Source organism: Lethenteron reissneri, chromosome 11 (assembly GCF_015708825.2).
Source record: "Lethenteron reissneri isolate LAM-NWPU_2019-01 chromosome 11, ASM1570882v1, whole genome shotgun sequence".
NCBI lineage: Eukaryota > Metazoa > Chordata > Hyperoartia > Petromyzontiformes > Petromyzontidae > Lethenteron > Lethenteron reissneri.
The window spans coordinates 4912491-4929662 of record NC_083789.1 but is presented as its reverse complement, the minus strand read 5'-3'; the positions used below and the strand labels follow the sequence as shown (position 1 = coordinate 4929662).

Here is a 17172-nt window from a genome sequence, read left to right as displayed (position 1 = left end):
CGCCGATTACATTTGTGCTCCCTTTCACTGTTATTGGCGATCTGAGTTGATCCATAATGCAAGTTTTTGGAGTTAGTTCGGTCACGCGATCTAACGCAAAAAAGCCAGTATTATTTGGGATGATATTGGTCGCGAAAGCCTTCGCGTTAAACTGATCCGAGTTGAGTTTGTGCGACTAAGTTCGGCTCTCCAATCAGCCGCTTGCTTCTCACGACCGACTCGAGTAAGGGGTAACTTGCGGCTTCGAAGCTGCATGCGGCTCTTTCAGGGCTGCGTCGTGGCGTTACGTATCAGGGACCGCCGTCTCGTATTCACGTTGCATTGTGTCGCTCTTGAAATACTGAGTTTTTTTTTTATATACCGAATTCGGAAAAAAAATTGTCTCTTCTCGTTGTTTTGGTTGCCGACCACTGGATCCGACGGACGCTTCAACCCTGGACTGAACTCGGCACTTCCTTTGTGGGGTGGAGGGTGTCGGAGGGGAGGGGAGGGGTGGGACCGGCGTCGATAAGAGACTATGAGGCCACGTGGCTCGTGACCTTCACTCAAGAGGGCCGCCACAATGGGTCAGACCCCTCCAGAGTATCAATGCCGAGACAAAGCCCTCTTTCTATCGGCGCCGATCCACAGCATTTGACCTTGTCTCCAGCGACAACTACAACGGACAGCACCACCGCCCCCCCCTACCGCCCTCCTCCAAAAAATAGAAAACTCGAGCCTCATCCTTTGTCCGATACCACCTCCTCCTCCTCCACTTTCCGCCTATCGCCTGCGGGTATGCGCGGTACTCAACTCGCCCACACCACCCCTCCCGCCTCCCCCTACCCCCCCCCCCCCCCCACCGGCCTTTTCACTTTTTTTTTTCATTTGCACAGACGGAGAGAGTGAGTGAGTGCGGGAGAGATAAGGCCGCACCCTAGATATTGGTGTCGATTTAATAATTAAATTAGTGGCGTGCCCACTTAATTAATTATTTACGTGGGGGGGGGGGGGGGGTGGTTGTGCGGGGGTGCCGGCTGGGTCGGGTCGGGTCAGAGTTCGCCGTCGCTAATTGCCACTCAATCTGTTTCCTCCGCACGTGCGAGCACCGGGGTCCGGATATGGGCAGAGCGGTGGCATCCCCGGACATCAATGAAGCCTCCCATTGAACTCATTAAACATTCAAGTGATTAATTAATTAATCGATCGATCGATGAAGCGAGTAATCAATTGATTAATGAAATGCAGCCCCCCCGATGTCAATCCACCGCCTGGGTAGAAGCCTCCTCGCCGATGCCGCCTCGGTCGTCCGGGGTCGTTTGGCCATACTTCACCACGCTGGTTCAGTGTCAGTCTGGCCGACGAGGTGTCCCGGGGGTGGTGCCAAACCTCACGCGGCCAAGTGATCGAACTCACGCGGACTGGTTGGGGGGGGGGAGGGGCGCAGTTCGCTAACCGCTGCGCCACCACTCCGCACTAAAGGAAACCATTATTGAATTTGCAACTAAACCATTGACAAAGAGTTGTCTTACCACTAAGCCGATGGTGTAAGGTATTCCACACAAGCGAAAATAATTGCGGATATATCAGTGCCAAACACATGCCACTCAATTAATCAATCGATTCCCACGCGTTCCGGTGAAAGCTTCCTTCTCCGCGTTCTGAAATCTGTGATCCCACGGGAACGGTGATCCTATGGGAACCGGCGTGACCCCATGAGCCGCCTCTCCCTTTCGCGTGGCCTAATGAAGAGGAGCAACGCAGGCAGAGTCTGGCGGAATCGATTTAGCCACTCAATTGCCCCTCGTCTGAGAGTCGGTGAATTGCAGATGCACCCAAGCCATCCACCCCCACCACCTCAACAAGATGAAACAGAGACGGGGGTCATCGCATCAGATGCGCTTCTGCGGCACGTCTGGAACGCTCTTCCCCCCTTCCGATGTGAGGAATGCCACTGGAGCTCTGCACTTTGAAATCGTCCTGATTGTTAAACTAATTCCTGTGGAACTGCTTCGTGTGTTTAGTTCGTTGTCCTTTCTCCGCACCTCCGATTGGCACGGTTGGCTACGTACGGTGCGAGTTCAACGTACACAAATACATAGGATATACTTCGGGCGGTGAAAAGTTATTCGCTCCTGCATGCTTTGGAGTTTAGCCTTGAACAGACTGTTGGGGGGAAAGAGCTGTTAGCGAGCACCTCTGCACGTGCATTGAACTTCTTTCACACCTGATGAAGGTCTCAACGGCACACGGGAAGGTGGGTGGCCAACACCGCACCCGGCAACCGTTGTCTCCCGACTGCTGGTGCTTAGAGACGGCACCAAGATACTCATTGAAGGCTGAGTCGACCTAGAGGAGGCCCAGGACCGGTTCAAAGATTCGCCACTGTCATTGGTCGTGAGCGGAAATCGAGCTCGGTTCACCAGGGTCATAGGGCAGTGCCCTCACCGCCACCGAAAACCGCTCCACCCAGTACTCGCACCCCAGCAACGGCAGCCTTGATTCATCTACTGCTGGATGGAGGCTCCCCTCGCCCCCCTCCCCAAAGCCTGCGCGATGCAACGAACCGACTCGATCCTGATGCGCGGAGTCGTGGCGGCCAAAGGCCTTGGCCACGTCTCCTCCTTTCGAACGCCCCTCCGCCTCTTCGTCTCGAACGGCGTCCTTTATGTAAACAGCAGCGTGCTTCAGCCGCATCGAACCTCACAAAAATAATATTCAGGGCCTACCTTGGCTCCTCCCACCCTCAACCAGTATATATACAAATACTGTTTTCGATATACAGCTATCGTGCTGTGACGGTTCCACCTGAAGACGGAAGCTTGTGTTGCCTCCGAAACGTCGTGATTTTTATTTTATTTTACTTTGATTAATTTTAAATTTTTACCTACGTGACTTTACCGAAAAAACCTAAGAATATGACTCCCCAACATTTTTGGCACCAGGGACCGGTTTCGTGGAAGACAATTTTTTTCACGGACCGGGAGGGGGGGGGCGTTCATCATTGGGTCTTCCCCCCTTCTCAAAGAAGCTCTCCAGCGACGTTTGTTTTAAACTCATTTTGGCTACTTGGGGTTAGAGCTTGTGGGCTTACCAACACTGTGACTGAGACAAGCGGCAGTGCGGGAAAGAGGCGCGGATGGAAGTGGTGAATAATAAAACAATGGGGGCGGGCCACGCGCGGACTCACCGCTCTCACCTCGTGCTGCTGTGCGGCCCGGTTCCTAACAGGCCACAGGCCGGTACCGGACCACGGCCCGGGGGTTGGCGACCCCTGCTTTGTTTGACAGCGGAGGGCCGGAAACCCGCGGCTCCGCAGCCGCGCGCGGCTCTTCAAGGGCTGCTGCTTTGTGACGTCGGTTATCAAGGACCCCAGCGGTTGATTTGCGGTCCTTGAAATATTAAGGATTTTTTTTCTCGAGCGAATTTGAAAAAAATCAACCCGTAAAAACAAAGTTTTTCACTATAAATCCTTTATATGCGTGTTCAATGGGCCACAACCCAGCCCACATTGGTCTTTGAAACGGGCGGCTAGAGTCCTCTCGTCCTCTGGCTTGAGATGGCTGCCACCTATGGGTCAGATGATTGCCTGTCACCATTAAGCAATTGCTAATTAAATATAAAAAAAATCCTAAAAAGTGTAAAATTTTGGACATTTTTTTTCACGAAAATAAATTGTCACGCACAACGAGTCTGTGTGCAAAATGTCAGCTCGATTGGATCACGGGAAGTGGGTTAAAAAACGACCGAAAGATTTGCACGGTCGTAAGCGTGCAAGCAAGCAAGCAAGTGAACTTAATATAAAGGATTTAAAAAAGGCTCTTCTCGCTATTCTGGTTGTCGTTCCCTGTTCGATAGAGGACGTCAATGTGATGTCTTTAACTTGCAGGACCTCCCCCCCCCATCCCCTTGTGCCCCCCCCCCACCCTCCTCTATGCCATCTGGTTCTCACCCAGGCACCCCACTCACCCACTCTTACCCCCCACTCCCTCCCAAAATAAAACCACAACATTTTCTCGAGAGAAATCCGCGCAGTGTAAACACGGAGTGGCGAGGCAAGGCGGTGGCGGTGGTGGTGGTGGTGAGGAATCTTAAGCCCCCTGGCTTTGAAGCCCAGAGCACGTGGCGGTGCGCGCCGGAGCCGTTTGCCCGCGTGGGGACCTAAATTGGCTGCCTGCCCCCCCCCCCAGCCACCACCCCGTGTGTGTTGCGCGTGAGAACGAACGCGCCAAGCTGGATCGTGACTGTTTTTTTTTAGAGAGAACGAACGAGGCGCGTGGTGGCCACTACGAACCCACGAGTCGTGATGGACCCTACTTATCTCATGCTATATTTTACAGAGAGCGAGAGAGACAGAGAGCACCTTCGCATCTTTATAGCCGAGTTTAAAAGCGGTCGCAAAAATATAAAATCGAGTGATTTAGATGGCGGGGGGGGGGGGCAGTGCGAGAGCCGAGGAATGAGTGATTGCGAGACGGGCTGGGTGCAGATGCAGCACTTGTCGTAGTAAAATTTCTTGAAAAAAATATTACATAGAAAATAGGGGTAACATAGACATAGAGTAGGGAGATAGGGGGTAGAGAGGGGGGGGAGAGGGGGGTAGAGAGAGAGGGAAGGGGTAAGAAGGAGGAGAGCAGAGCGTGAAATCTTTTGTGAAAAAATTCATTTAAAAAGGGGGAGGGGGGCACATAAAGCAAAGCATTGAAAAAAAACCGAAATGATGAACGAAGCAAAGTGCCGACTACACCGAGCATCTTCTTGTTTCCTCTGATCGTAAAAAAATTGAAAAAAAGACACCGTAACAGAGGGCACGTGGGGGGGGGGGGGGGTCTCGGAAGGGCTCTGGCTCTGGGGGAGGGATGGCATCGAGTGGAGGGGTGACGGGAGGGGGGGATGGCTGGCAATGGAGAAGAGGTGAGGCTTGAAGAGAGGAAGGGAAGGAGGTGAAGAAGGTGGTTGGTGATGGGCACGGTCGATACAATTAGCACTCAACTCGCCGATTGATGCTAGCCGTCCGCGGGAGTCGAACTTACAACGCCTGGGTTCGTAGCGCAGTGCGCTAACCACTACGCCACTATTCCTCCTCCCCCCTCCCCCGCCATTGAATGTATCACGTTTATATTTTGATGCATACTGTGCATTAAATCTTCTCGATTATAGCGTTTCTCAAAGAGTCGCATTGCTTTAGAACATTTCTAAAGTTGTGGACGCAGTAACATTACAGAATGTAGACCATTTCATAGTACAATAAGTTACAGAGCATGTAAGGAGTCTCAAGGCACATTCTAAAGAGGCGCCTGCCTGCCTTGTGATGTTTGGATAGCGTCCTTAAACCCCCTAAAATACACTCCAAGCCATGCACGCGTGTACATGTAGAGTCAATCCACTGCTGGATGAGGGCCTCCCCACGCCGTGCAGGCCATTCGGGGAGGGTTTATTTGACCATACTTCACCACACTGGTCAGTACGGGTCGGTGAAGGTTGGGGAGTGCAGAACAGCAATTGACTTTGTACTAAAGTCCAACCTCAGGCCTTGCTGCTGAGACACCATTTGTGCCGCACAGGGGCAGCTGCCACTGGAGGTGCCCTTTCAAATGGAAGTCGCCGCTTATCGCCACGGTGGCGAGATGTTAATTGGACTCGCCTGGTATGCAGAGGATCGTGGGTTCGATCCCGACCCTGACGCCTGCTGCTGTGTATTTGGAGTTTGCGTGTCTCTCTCCATATGGTCGCGTCGATTTTACTCCGGGTCCTCCGTTTTTTCTCTCTCCACATTTAGAACCAACGTCACGCGTTGAGAGCATTTGGTTGCTTCAAATGCCCACGTGATGAGAAGCCACTTCGTTGAGCTATCATTTGAGGGCAGGTCGCTTCTGAAAAATAGCTACGTAACAGCTGAGTTGGCATGACCTGGTTAAATAAAAAAGAGTTAAATCGTTATCTTGCGTTAACTTACTCTGAGATATCCCCGTTTAATGGGGCGCTCTCTCCAAAACAAACCACTATCATTCGGTCATCCAGCAGTGGGTTGACCATTGCTGATGATTGTCAAAAAAAACATCCTCAACACGTTCTTTAGTAACTGTGTCGCGCAAAAAAAACAAATAGATATAATAGGCGACGTTTCGGGCAATATGCTTTCTTCAGAGCATGTTAAATATATCTTCTTCACATGAGGACGGCTGCTTGCGTTGTGGCCGAAACGTCGTGAGAATTATTTTATTATGTTTTATTTTTATTATTTTATTACTTCCCTTCTACGTGACTTTACCGAAAGAACCAAGAAGATGAATCTCTGCAGTCACGAAAGCTTTAAATCGAAAAAAAAGGCCATAGTGTTGTTATTAACGAATGCGTTTAACTTTGTTCGTTCACTGTGATTGTGCACCGCTGCCAACGAGCGTTACAAAAAAAGCAATATTCTAATTCTGATCAATGATCATTAAATGTAAAATGTGAAGTCTACACGTGGGTGGAGGATCACGTGACTGGCCCGCCGCCCCACGTGACCTCGCTTCCCCACAGTGACCCCCTGTAGCAATGGCGGCGCGCAAGGGACACCACGTTGAACGTTCGCAGGCCGGGTCCTCCGAGCCTCGCGTTCCGGCAGAGAGCGACGGGAACGCGGAGGAGGGAGACTTCAACCTCACCGATGTCCTGCGACTCGGCGGGAAGAAGGTGACGTGAAAAAAAAAAGAACTTTTAAAAACAAAAAACACGACCTAGGCCTAGACAGCGTAAGGGAGGGGAGCCTCGGCTATGCCTGGATGGGCTACCCGGGAGAGGTGAGGGGAGGCCGGGGAGGCGAGGCGACGAGAGGCTCCTCCCTCCCCCGTGGTCCCGAAGATTTTGTTTGAACCGCGTGGTTGTGTGGGTGGAACGATGTCCGTAGAGTTGGTGGCGTTCGTTTGCTTTCGGCGTGCTCGTTAATATTTAATATCCGTCTAATTCTACACGTTCCGTAGTCTCTGGAGTGTATGACGAATTTTCCACGTGTACAGTATTTTAATGCAAAACATAGCGGGAGGGGTGCGTCTTATGTATAATGTGTATAATCAGACACAAAATAATAATCATAGACACAAAATATAAATAACATATAAGCAAACATGTCTCATTAATTTAACTGTCTATAAGTAAAACTATATTAACTATATTTTATATACAACTTAAGTTTCGATTTAAAGCTTTCGTGACTGCAGGGATTCATCTTTTTGGTTCTTTCGGTAAAGTCACGTAGAAGGGAAATAATAAAATAATATAAATAAAACATAATAAAATACAATTCTCACGACGTTTCGGCCACAACGGCTGCTTGCGGACGGCTGCTTGCGTTGTGGCCGATGTTTTATTATTATTTTATTATTTCCCTTCTACGTGACTTTACCGAAAGAACCAAGAAGAACTATTAAGTTCTATTAAGTTCTTCTGGGAGTGAATAATTTCAGCAGCAGTGATTCAGTCGAAGCAAACTCCAGAGCGGTTTCCACACTCGGCGTCTCATCAGCAGAGTATACAAAACATGCTTTACTTTTGTACGTGGAGAAATTTAGGGTGCTGCTTATATTCCTGAGCGTCTTATAGTCTGGCGAATGCGGCAATAGTTTAGACTCCAAACAATGATGCGGTATGGTGTCCGCATGCCTGTGATCCAACGCTGTGGAGACAGCAGTTGGCGCATCACGCACAATTGTGAACCTCCCAGAAGGTTGCTGTACAGTTAGTGTGTTCATTAACCCGTCTGTGCAGTTTTCTTCTTCCACGCGTTTGTCCCACTCATGAGGGGTCCACTGTCCTTGCCAACCTTCTCCACACTTCCCTGTCCTGCTCCATATTTCTTTCCGCTCCTCGGACCACCATGTCCGATCGCACCACATCGCCCCCCCCACCTCTTCTGCCTTCCTCTTGATCTCCTTCCTTTCACTTGGATCACTTGCACCTTCTGACCCACATCATTTTCCTGTTGTCTCTCCACGTGACCGAACCACACCATCCTTTTCTCTCTCACCTTCTCTGTGATTTCTACCACCTTGAGTCTTCCTCTAACTTCTTCATTTCTCACCCAGTGTTTTCTTGTTAAACCCAACATCCACCGCAACACATCTTCATCTCTGTGACTGCCATAGCTTGAATCCTCCCTCTTTCTTGTGCCCTAGCACTTGGCCCCAACAAACCACACCGTGCAGTTTTCTCTCGCACGCAAAACACTGTTAAAGAAAAATGGGCCAAACATACCAATGCCTCCTGAAAATGAGTCTTGAGGCTCAGTGGGATGTTGTTTAGAGTTGGCTGAACTGAACATGTTTCATGCATTTTATCCGAGGTTGGTAAGCTGCGATTCACGTCGTTAATGTGATGCAAAGCAAAACTTGGTAAATCAGAAAAAAATCACGTGTTCATATAAGAGGAGTTTGTTGCACTTTTACACACCCATTTCAGCTATACCAGACGATTGCAATTTGTCTTGGATTTTTTTGCATTAAATTATTGTCACTGCCAAGACACTGCAGAAACGGTGGGCATATATTGGCGGCTTAGATTTGAAGTTTTCGTGACGGCAAGGATTCATACTCTGTTTTTTTCGGTAAAGTCGCGTAGGGAAAAAATTGATTAACTCAAATAGAATGAAAACAACTAAAATTAAATCAAATCACGACGTTTCGGGCGCAACACAAGCATCCTTCTTCAGGTGGGGACAACGAAGCGTCAGCACAACAGCTGAAGAAGGACGCTTGTGTAGCGCTCGAAACGCCGTGATTTGATTTAATTTTATTTTAGTTGTTATTTTGTTTAGTTTCCTACGTGACTTTACCGAAGAAACCAAGAGTATATATTGGCTTCTTAGAGAGAAAGAGATGAATCAGTCTTGTATGTTGTGTAATGTGTTCACTTGACCCATTAAGCCAAGACCATTCACCAGTGTTCAAAAATAACAATTTCTTTCAACGAATCATGACCATGAAGTGCTGCGATTTGCCCAGTCACTGCGAGTGTGAATCGTTGCACCCACGCTTTATACTGCCGCGTTAATCTCTGCATCGTGCCTGTTTTGTTGACTCGGGTAGGATGACTACATCATGCTGGCGGCGTTGGACGATGGCAATGAGCTCGTGGACGGAGGGAAGAACCAGGGCATCGATGATCTGGAGGAAGGAGAGCTCCGTACTTTCATCCAGTCGCTCGGCTTCAACAAGCACGGACATGGAATGGACGAGAACCCCGCGGAGGAGCAGGGAGAGGAGGGGGGGCGGCCTCCGGAAGAGAGAGACGCCATCCGGAAGCGAGACAAAGCTGGGGCCGCCAAGGAACTCAAGAAGGAGAAGGTGGACAAGAAGAGTAAGAAAACGGAGAAGGTGATGACGAAAGAAGGAAAGGTGAAGACAAAAGAAGAGGATGTTAAGACGAAAGAAGGAAAAGTGAAAATGAAAGAAGAGAAGTTTAAGACGAAAGAAGGAAAGGTGAATACGAAAGAAGGGAAGTTGAAGACAAAAGAAGAGAAGGTTAAGGACAGTGCGGTTACCCGTCCGGGCAAAACGGCTGAGGCAAAAGCGCCAGCCAAGAAACGGGATGCGGCTCGCGAACCGCTGCAGCTGAACGAGGTGTCAAGCAGCACGCAGGCTGCCGCTGGCGGCAGGAAGGCCAAGCAGGCGGACGCGCTTGCGTTCACCCCGCGCCAGCACTTGCTCATTAAGCCCGGCGGGAAGTGGCACGACATGGAGTACACGAGCGAGTCGAACGCCGCCGAGCAGGACGAGGAGCTGGTGCGGCGCCACCTGGAGCTCGCCGAGAAGCTGCTGGACCATGAGGTGGAGCTGTACCGCACGCGGCGTGAGAACCAGAAGGGCGGCAGCTCGTCGTGGATGAAGACGGTGGCGAGCGCCGGCACGCTCGCCGACCGTATGGCGGCGGCGACCATCCTGGTGCAGGACGCGCCCGTGCACAACCTGAGCTGCATTGAGACGGTGCTGTCGCTGGCACGCACCAAGGGCAGCCGGCGGCCCAGCCTCATGGCCGTCGACACGCTCAAGGAGCTGCTCGTCTCGGACCTGCTGCCCGACGAGCGCAAGCTCCGCAACTTCTCGCAGCGGCCCTTTGACCGCCTCGACGAGCTGAGCAGCGGCAACAAGGACGCGCGCGATCGCCGCCTCGTCCTCTGGCTGTACGAGCACCGGCTGAAGCGGCAGGTGGCCGAGCTGGCGCAGACGCTGGACCTGCTGTCGCACGACACGGTGGAGGCGACGAAGCTGCGGGCTGTGGGCGCGGCGCACGAGCTGCTGGGCAGCAAGCCCGAGCAGGAGAAGGCGATGCTCACGCTGCTCACCAACAAGCTGGGCGACCCGGCGCACAAGGTGGCGTCGCGAGCGGCCTACCTCCTGGAGGGGCTGCTGACGCGCCACCCCAACATGAACGGCGTGGTGTGCCGCGAGGTGGAGCGGCTGCTCCACCGGCCCAACGTGGGCGCCAAGGCGCAGTACTACGGCGTGTGCTTCCTCAACCAGGTGGCGCTGAGCCACGACGAGGGGGACCTCGCCGCCAGGCTCGTGGGCGTCTACTTCTCGTTCTTCCGCTCGTTCGTGAAGAAGGGCGAGGTGGACTCGCGCATGCTGGGCGCGCTGCTGAGCGGCGTGAACCGCGCCTACCCCTACGCCAAGCTGGGCGACGGCGCCCTGAGCGAGCAGCTGAACACGCTGTTTCGCGTGGCGCAGGTCTCGGCGTTCAACACTGGCGTGCAGGCGCTCATGCTGCTCTTCCAGGTGATGGACTCGCAGCAGGCGCTCTCCGACCGCTACTACTCGGCGCTCTACAGGTTCGTCCGCGCGATCGCGCTGCGTCGTCGCATCGTCGTCGCATCGTCGCCGGTGCTGTGAACTCCGCTTTTGAATGAACAAAAAATAATGTATACGTATTTTTATCTTACACGTTTTTATTCCAGTTGCGCTGTCGGCATCGTGCGATGTGAAGGCATGTTAAGCGTGACGCCGCGAGATGGTGAATACGTTTGGATCTCTCGTAGAGCCGTGTGTGTTTATAAATGCGCGTTGGGAGTATTTGGCTGCTGTACATTTCCACGTCATAAGTCACTTTGTTGAGCTCTCATTTGCGGACAGTTCGCTTCTGAAAAGAGCTATCTAGTGGGCTTCACCTGGTAAAATAAAAGGTTATTGTCACCCCTTCGTCTTCGAGCACAGCCCCGCGGAAGTGGAAATCACTACTTCTTAAAGATCCCTTCAATGGTTCTCCGGTCCACACTCCAGGGGGCAGCACCCTCCCACGCGCTCTGCTCCAGAGAGCGTAACCGTAAAGCCGATTGCCTCCCCTGCGACGTCCACTGCCCCCCCCCCGTCGCCCTCGTCCACACCCCCCGCCCCCTCCTCCACCCCCCCCGCCCCCTCCTCCACCCTCCACTCCAACCCCCAAACCCTCGCAGGAAGCTGCTGGACCCAGGCCTGTCGTCGTCGTCCAAGCCCAGCATGTTCCTGAACCTGCTGTACAAGTCGCTGAAGGCCGACGTGGTGGCGCGCCGCGTCAAGGCGTTCGTCAAGCGCCTGCTGCAGGTGGCGTGCGCCCAGAGCGCCGCCTTCGTGTGCGCCGCGCTGCTGCTCGTCTCCGAGGTGCTGCGCATGCGCCCCGAGCTGCGCTCCATCCTGGACACGCGCGCGGTGAGGAAGGAGGCGCGAACGCACGTGCGCGAACGCACGCACGCAGCCGCGCGCTTTACGCGCGCAACTGTAGAACGACGAAGGAAACTGGCAGGTAGCCTCGTCAAGTAACTGATGGCGGCGGCGTTGGCGGTGGAGGAGGGAAGGAAGGCCGAGTGGGTTTGGGTTTGCTGTAAAATTCCCGATTGTATTCAGACACTTGAGCCAGCTTGACGCGAAGCCGAACCGCACATCCAATCAGCAACTAGCAATAATGAGACTCGTATCTGGATAGCCAACCAACCGCTAGTACTAGACTAGTACTTGCACAGATCCGAACCAACAAGGCAACCACTCGCAATAATCACACCACCCTTAACTAGGTATCCAGCCAACCATTATTACTAGCAATACCCCCAACTAGCTAGCCAGCTGGTTGGCTACTAGCCGTAGCTCGAACCAACTAGCCACCCAGCCACGGGTACAAGCAATGTCAGTGACTGTTACCACGGCGAGCCGGCGGGGGGTCGGGCGCGCTGATTGTCTTCCAACAATCGCAGGACTCGGACGACGAGGAGCACTTTGAGGACGCGGCCGAAGAGGACGAGGACGAGGTGGACGTGAAGGAGCGAGCGAAGGGGGCGAGCGGCGCATTCTCAAAGCCCGGGGTCACGGAGTCGAACCCGGAGGCTGGGGCGGAGGGCGAGGCTGGGAAGAGCGCAGCGCCCGCTCGTGCCGGCTCGTCCGCATGCGCCTCCTGGGTTCACCATCGCAACCGGGAGGGTGAGTGTGGAGTCATCGGCGGAGTCATTGGCGTCGTCATCAGCATCGTTATCGTCAGCATCATCAGCATCGTTATCAGCGTCATCAGCATCATTATCAGCATCATCAGCATCGTTATCAGCGTCATCAGCATCATCATCAGCATCATCAGCATCATTATCATCGTCATCATCAGCATCGTCATCATCAGCAGCATCAGCATCGTTATCAACATCATCGGCGTCGGCATTTTTAACGTCGTCAAATTCGCCGTCGTCACTTTTTCTGCAGGGAGAGGCGCTCGCCAGCTCTTGACCTATCTGTCTGTCTCCGTGTCTCCCTGTGTCTCGCGTGCGGGAGCAGGAGACCGCACGGGCGGATTGTACGACCCGGCGCACAGGAACCCCCTCTACTGCTCCGCCGACAAAGCGTCGCTCTGGGAGCTGCGTCTGGTGAGCGATGCCGTGGCCCAGACCGGCACCCTGTCACTCGACGGTCAGCACCCACCCCACGCCCGCCCCCTTGCACTCAGTTGTTGGTGATTAACGTCGTTGTTTTTGTTGTTTGTATGTTGCTGTTTGTTGTTGCAGCTTGCCAACCACTATCACCCGTCTGCGGCCTTGTTCGCCAACACCATCCTACAGGTACAGACATCTCTCGAGCACCATCCTGCCCTACCTGTGTGTGTGTATGAGTGTGTGTAGTGGGGAGCGGTGGTGTAGTGGTTAGCGCGTGGTGTTGGCACCCCCCCCCCCTCCGTGTGCCGTGCCGGCCTTCATAGGTGCTCGACGACAGCACTTTCTCCTGTAGTCTGTTAAGGCTGTGAGGGGGATCTTGACTTAAAGCTTTCGTGACTGCAGGAATTCGTCTTCTTTGGGTCTTTCGGTAAAGTTACGTAGATAGGTTAAAAGAAAATAACAAAAAAACTACGACGTTTCGATCGCAACACAAACGGTCTTTCATATATACACCCACACACACACGCAGTGGAAGTGGGAGAGTCAGCCATAGGCATCCGGCAAACGGGGTGGGGGGGAGCGGGGGAGAGAAAGTAAAACAAACAAAACCACAAAACTCTCCGGGGTCGGAGGGCGTGGGGTCGTCTCGGGGTCGCCGTTCCTGCGCGCGTTCACGTGGCCCGGCCGATGCGCCAACCGCGCTGCCGGGGCGAGGCCGCTCGCACCCAACGCGTTGGCACGCGGAGCCGGCGCTAGCTTGCGGGGTTAGCGATGCCCGGTCAGCGCCTGGGGAGTGCGGCGCTCGCCGGACTGCGAGGCAAACGCTGGCAGCTTGAGTTCAATCCCGCGCCGTCGCTGTCGCAGTCAGGCCGGGCCCGACAGTCGTCGCTTCGATTTGTACCTCGCCATCAACGTCGAGTGCAGAACTTGGCGAGTCGTTTACGTGTAAAGCAGTTGGGGAGGATGTATCGTCAAAGCGATTCGTCCCCCACCTTGCGGTACGTACGTATGCATGCCGAACTTCTTTGGCACCGTGCATCACCAACCGTTGCGAATCGGTGGTGCGAAACCACGGTGCCGAGGTGTCGCCAAACCACGTTCACGCGTCAAGCCGACAACCAAGAAACAAAATCGAGGTTTATTCGTACATATCGATTTTTATTTTCAATCCGAATCCTAACGGATCGTCGCCACGCGTCTCATCGTGACGGAAGAGCCGCGCTCCAAGCTCGCAACGATCGCGGCTCCGGCTCCACGCTTGTTTGGTAAAAAAAAAAATAACAAAATTCTTTCCACCGCTACTGCTGCTGCTGCTTGCTCCTGAAGGAATGGAAACGATCCCCCCCCTGCCCCCCTCTGCTACCCCCCCCCCACCGCCCAGCCGTCGCGGCCCAATTAATGACGCCGGAGTTATGTTGTAACGAGCGGCGGAGCGCGGCGCTGGTGCCACGTGAGATGAGAACGTGCTGATGGACGCGCCGAGAGTGCCGCGCATGCCTCCGAGCGCCCTGTTATGGAAAGCGCCCGGCGCGGTTATTCCTTTACTTTTTAAGTTTCGCGCGTGCGCGAGCGAGTTCACGCGCGCTCGAGTGTGTGAGTGAGTGATTGTATGTGCTCGCTAACAGCACTTGCCCCAACAGTCTGTTAAGGCTATATGGGGGCTCTTTGTCTTTGTGCGTGCAAATCGGTCCAGAGAGGGTTGGCAGTGGCTGTGGTGGTGGTGGTGTGGGCAGTGGTGGTGCAGTGGTTAGCGCACTGCGCTACAAACTCAACGGTCCGAGTTCACCATCAATATAACAGTCACGAATATCTGAACCAGTCCCGGGCCTCCTCTAGGTCGACTCAGCCTCCAATGTGTACTTGGTGTGGTGTGTAAACATCGCCATACAGGAGACAAAGTGGCCGGGCGTGGTGCTGTCCACCCACCCCCTCGTGTGAAGTGCCGGCCTTCATAGGTGCTCGCTAACAGCACTTGCCCCAACAGTCTGCTCAGGCTATACGGGGGATCGTTGTCTTTGATTGCGCGTGCAAGGACGAGTGTGCATGTGTGTGTGTGTGTGCGCGTAGTGCGCTACAAATCCCGGGGTCGATTTTACCCCAAATAAATAGCAGCACCGGGGAGACAAGGTGGTCGGGCGTGGTACACACCACTTGTGCCTTCATAGGTGCTCGCTTACGGCTTTTGCCCCACCGGTCAGTAGAGGGCACGGGGCGCCGTCTCCGTGTCGTGTCTGCGCCATCTTCCCTCCTCCACGCCCCGGCTCCTACTGCCTCTTCCCGCGCTGGTGAGCAACCGAAGTCGGCCTCGGCACGGCCACGTCGGCCATCGCTCGCCATGGCCAGATTCTACGCGTGTACGTGTGCGTTGAACTTCGTAGCCGACCGTGCTAATCGGGAGGTGCGGGGGGGGCGGGGAAGGACAACAAGCTAAATGCAGAAAGCTACCGGCGGCGAGCGAGCGAGCGACCGATCGAGCGAGCGATTCTGGCAAGAGGGGAAACTCGGCGCACGTGTAACACACAAAAAAAAAATCCCACGCGAAAGACTTGGGAGTCGCACGCGGCCGATCGCGCCTTTTCCGAGCAAATGTTTCCCGTCGGCGTTTTTTTGAGCCGAAAGGAATCCCAGGCTGCCGAGCGCGGGGCCCGCTTTCTCTTAATAGTTTGTTGAAACGGCTCAGCGCCGAGTGTTGTTATCGAATTGGACTTTACGAGGATTGATGGCGTTCCCACAAACTCGGGCCGCGATGACATTCCGCGCCGCGCTCTGTGTTTCCAGATATCGCCGGGCGTTATTACGTGAATTATATCAATTTCACATCAGCGAAATGTCAGCCCCTCGCTCTCTCTCTTCTCCCTCTCCCTCCGCCTGTAATTAGGCGGCGAGAGCAGCGCCGGCTCTGCCGCCGCCGCCGCCGTTCGTTAGCGACGATCAAATATCATTTATATAACGGATGACATTAACATTCCTTTAATAACTGGCCCGGGGATTAGGTATGTAATATTGGTCGCGTAATTGCATTCCATTAGAGGGAGCTCGGGGTAGAGAGGGGGGTGGTGGGGGAGGGGGGGCAGTGGGCTGGGGGGGGGGGAGAAGCGCTCTGCTCGGCGCTGTGCGGCGGAGAGCGAGCGAGCGGGCGGGCGGGCGGCGTGCTCGGTGACGCCGATCGCCGTAGCCGGCCGTGCCCAGCGACGGAGCGACGCCGCGGGTGGTCTCCACGGTTATTAAGGCCCCGTCCCCGTTCGTTCGCACGCTCGCTCGCTCGTCCGTTCATTCCATCGATCGTGTTTGTTCGTGGTGCGCACGTTTGTAACCGCCGTTAGAGGAGATGGGCGGGTTTGGGGGGGAGACAGGGGCCGGGGGGCTCAATTGGGGAAGAAGTTCTTGTAACCGCGCCTTACGTGGTGCTGTTTGCGGCTGGCCGCTTGGGCGATCCGGGCTGTTGAGCGGCTCCCCCCCCTCCCCCCCTGCCAGGTTGGCCCTGCTGGGCTCCTGCGCCCTCAAGACTCCCTCGCCATGAACTCACTCCCGACAGCGCCACGAACAATATACATGTGTTTATTTATTCGTGAAGTAATAAAAAAACTCCACCACGTGCGGGGTTGGTGTTGCGTTGCAGGATTTGTACCTCGGGCGAGCTGCGCGTTGGCAAGCCCGAGGGATTTTTTCACTTTATTTTATTTTTTAAACAAAAGCTAAAGTAAATTTTCACGCGTGGGGTTTTCTCGCCGCCCGCTGTTACGATTCCTCCAGTGGCGTTGTTTTACAACCTCCAAAGGCAAAGATCACCCGTATAGCTTGAACAGACTTTTTTGGGGCACGTGCTGTTAGCGAGTAGCGCCTGGTGAAAGCCGGCACGGCGCACGAGCGGGGTGGGTGGCCTGCACCACGCCCGGCCGCCTTTGTCTCCCCAGTGGCGATGTTTACACGCCGCGCCAGGCACTCATTTGAGGCTGAGTCGACCTCGGGGGCAGGCCAAGGACCGGGTCAGATAATCGTCAGCGGTGCGGTGTTGGTGGCCGCGAGCGGGAATCGTGTCTTTGCCGGCGCGCCAGGAGACGGCAGTGCAGCAAGTGGACGAATCGCCGTCTGTTACCGTCTGTACGGGGATAGAGCGTTGCCCCCTCGCGCCCGGCGTGGGTTTTCTCTTGCCAGCTCTGGTTTCCTCCCGCTTGCAAAATGAACGCAACTCATTATTAATTGTCCAAAAGAACCCCTCGTATGAATAATAGCAGCAGCAGCGGGACCCTCATGAACACGAGTCATCCGTCTCCTGGATAAATCGCGAAAAGATGTATTGTTGTTTGGAATCGAAGCGGCGACCTCCGGATCGC

The 17172-nt window shown here is 54.2% G+C and overlaps 1 protein-coding gene across 1 annotated transcript in view; it reads left to right on the top strand.

Moving 5' to 3' along the window:
- The first annotated feature begins 6494 nt into the window (after positions 1-6494).
- CEBPZ (CCAAT enhancer binding protein zeta) overlaps positions 6495-17172 on the top strand; it is a 30943-nt gene continuing 20265 nt past the window's right edge. Inside the window, exons 1-6 of the mRNA XM_061549806.1 lie at positions 6495-6657; positions 9045-10786; positions 11408-11639; positions 12179-12401; positions 12744-12832; positions 12971-13024. Of these exons, the coding sequence (XP_061405790.1) occupies positions 6520-6657; positions 9045-10786; positions 11408-11639; positions 12179-12401; positions 12744-12832; positions 12971-13024 (2478 nt within the window). The 5' untranslated portion in view covers positions 6495-6519. The remainder of the gene's footprint in view (positions 6658-9044; positions 10787-11407; positions 11640-12178; positions 12402-12743; positions 12833-12970; positions 13025-17172) is intronic.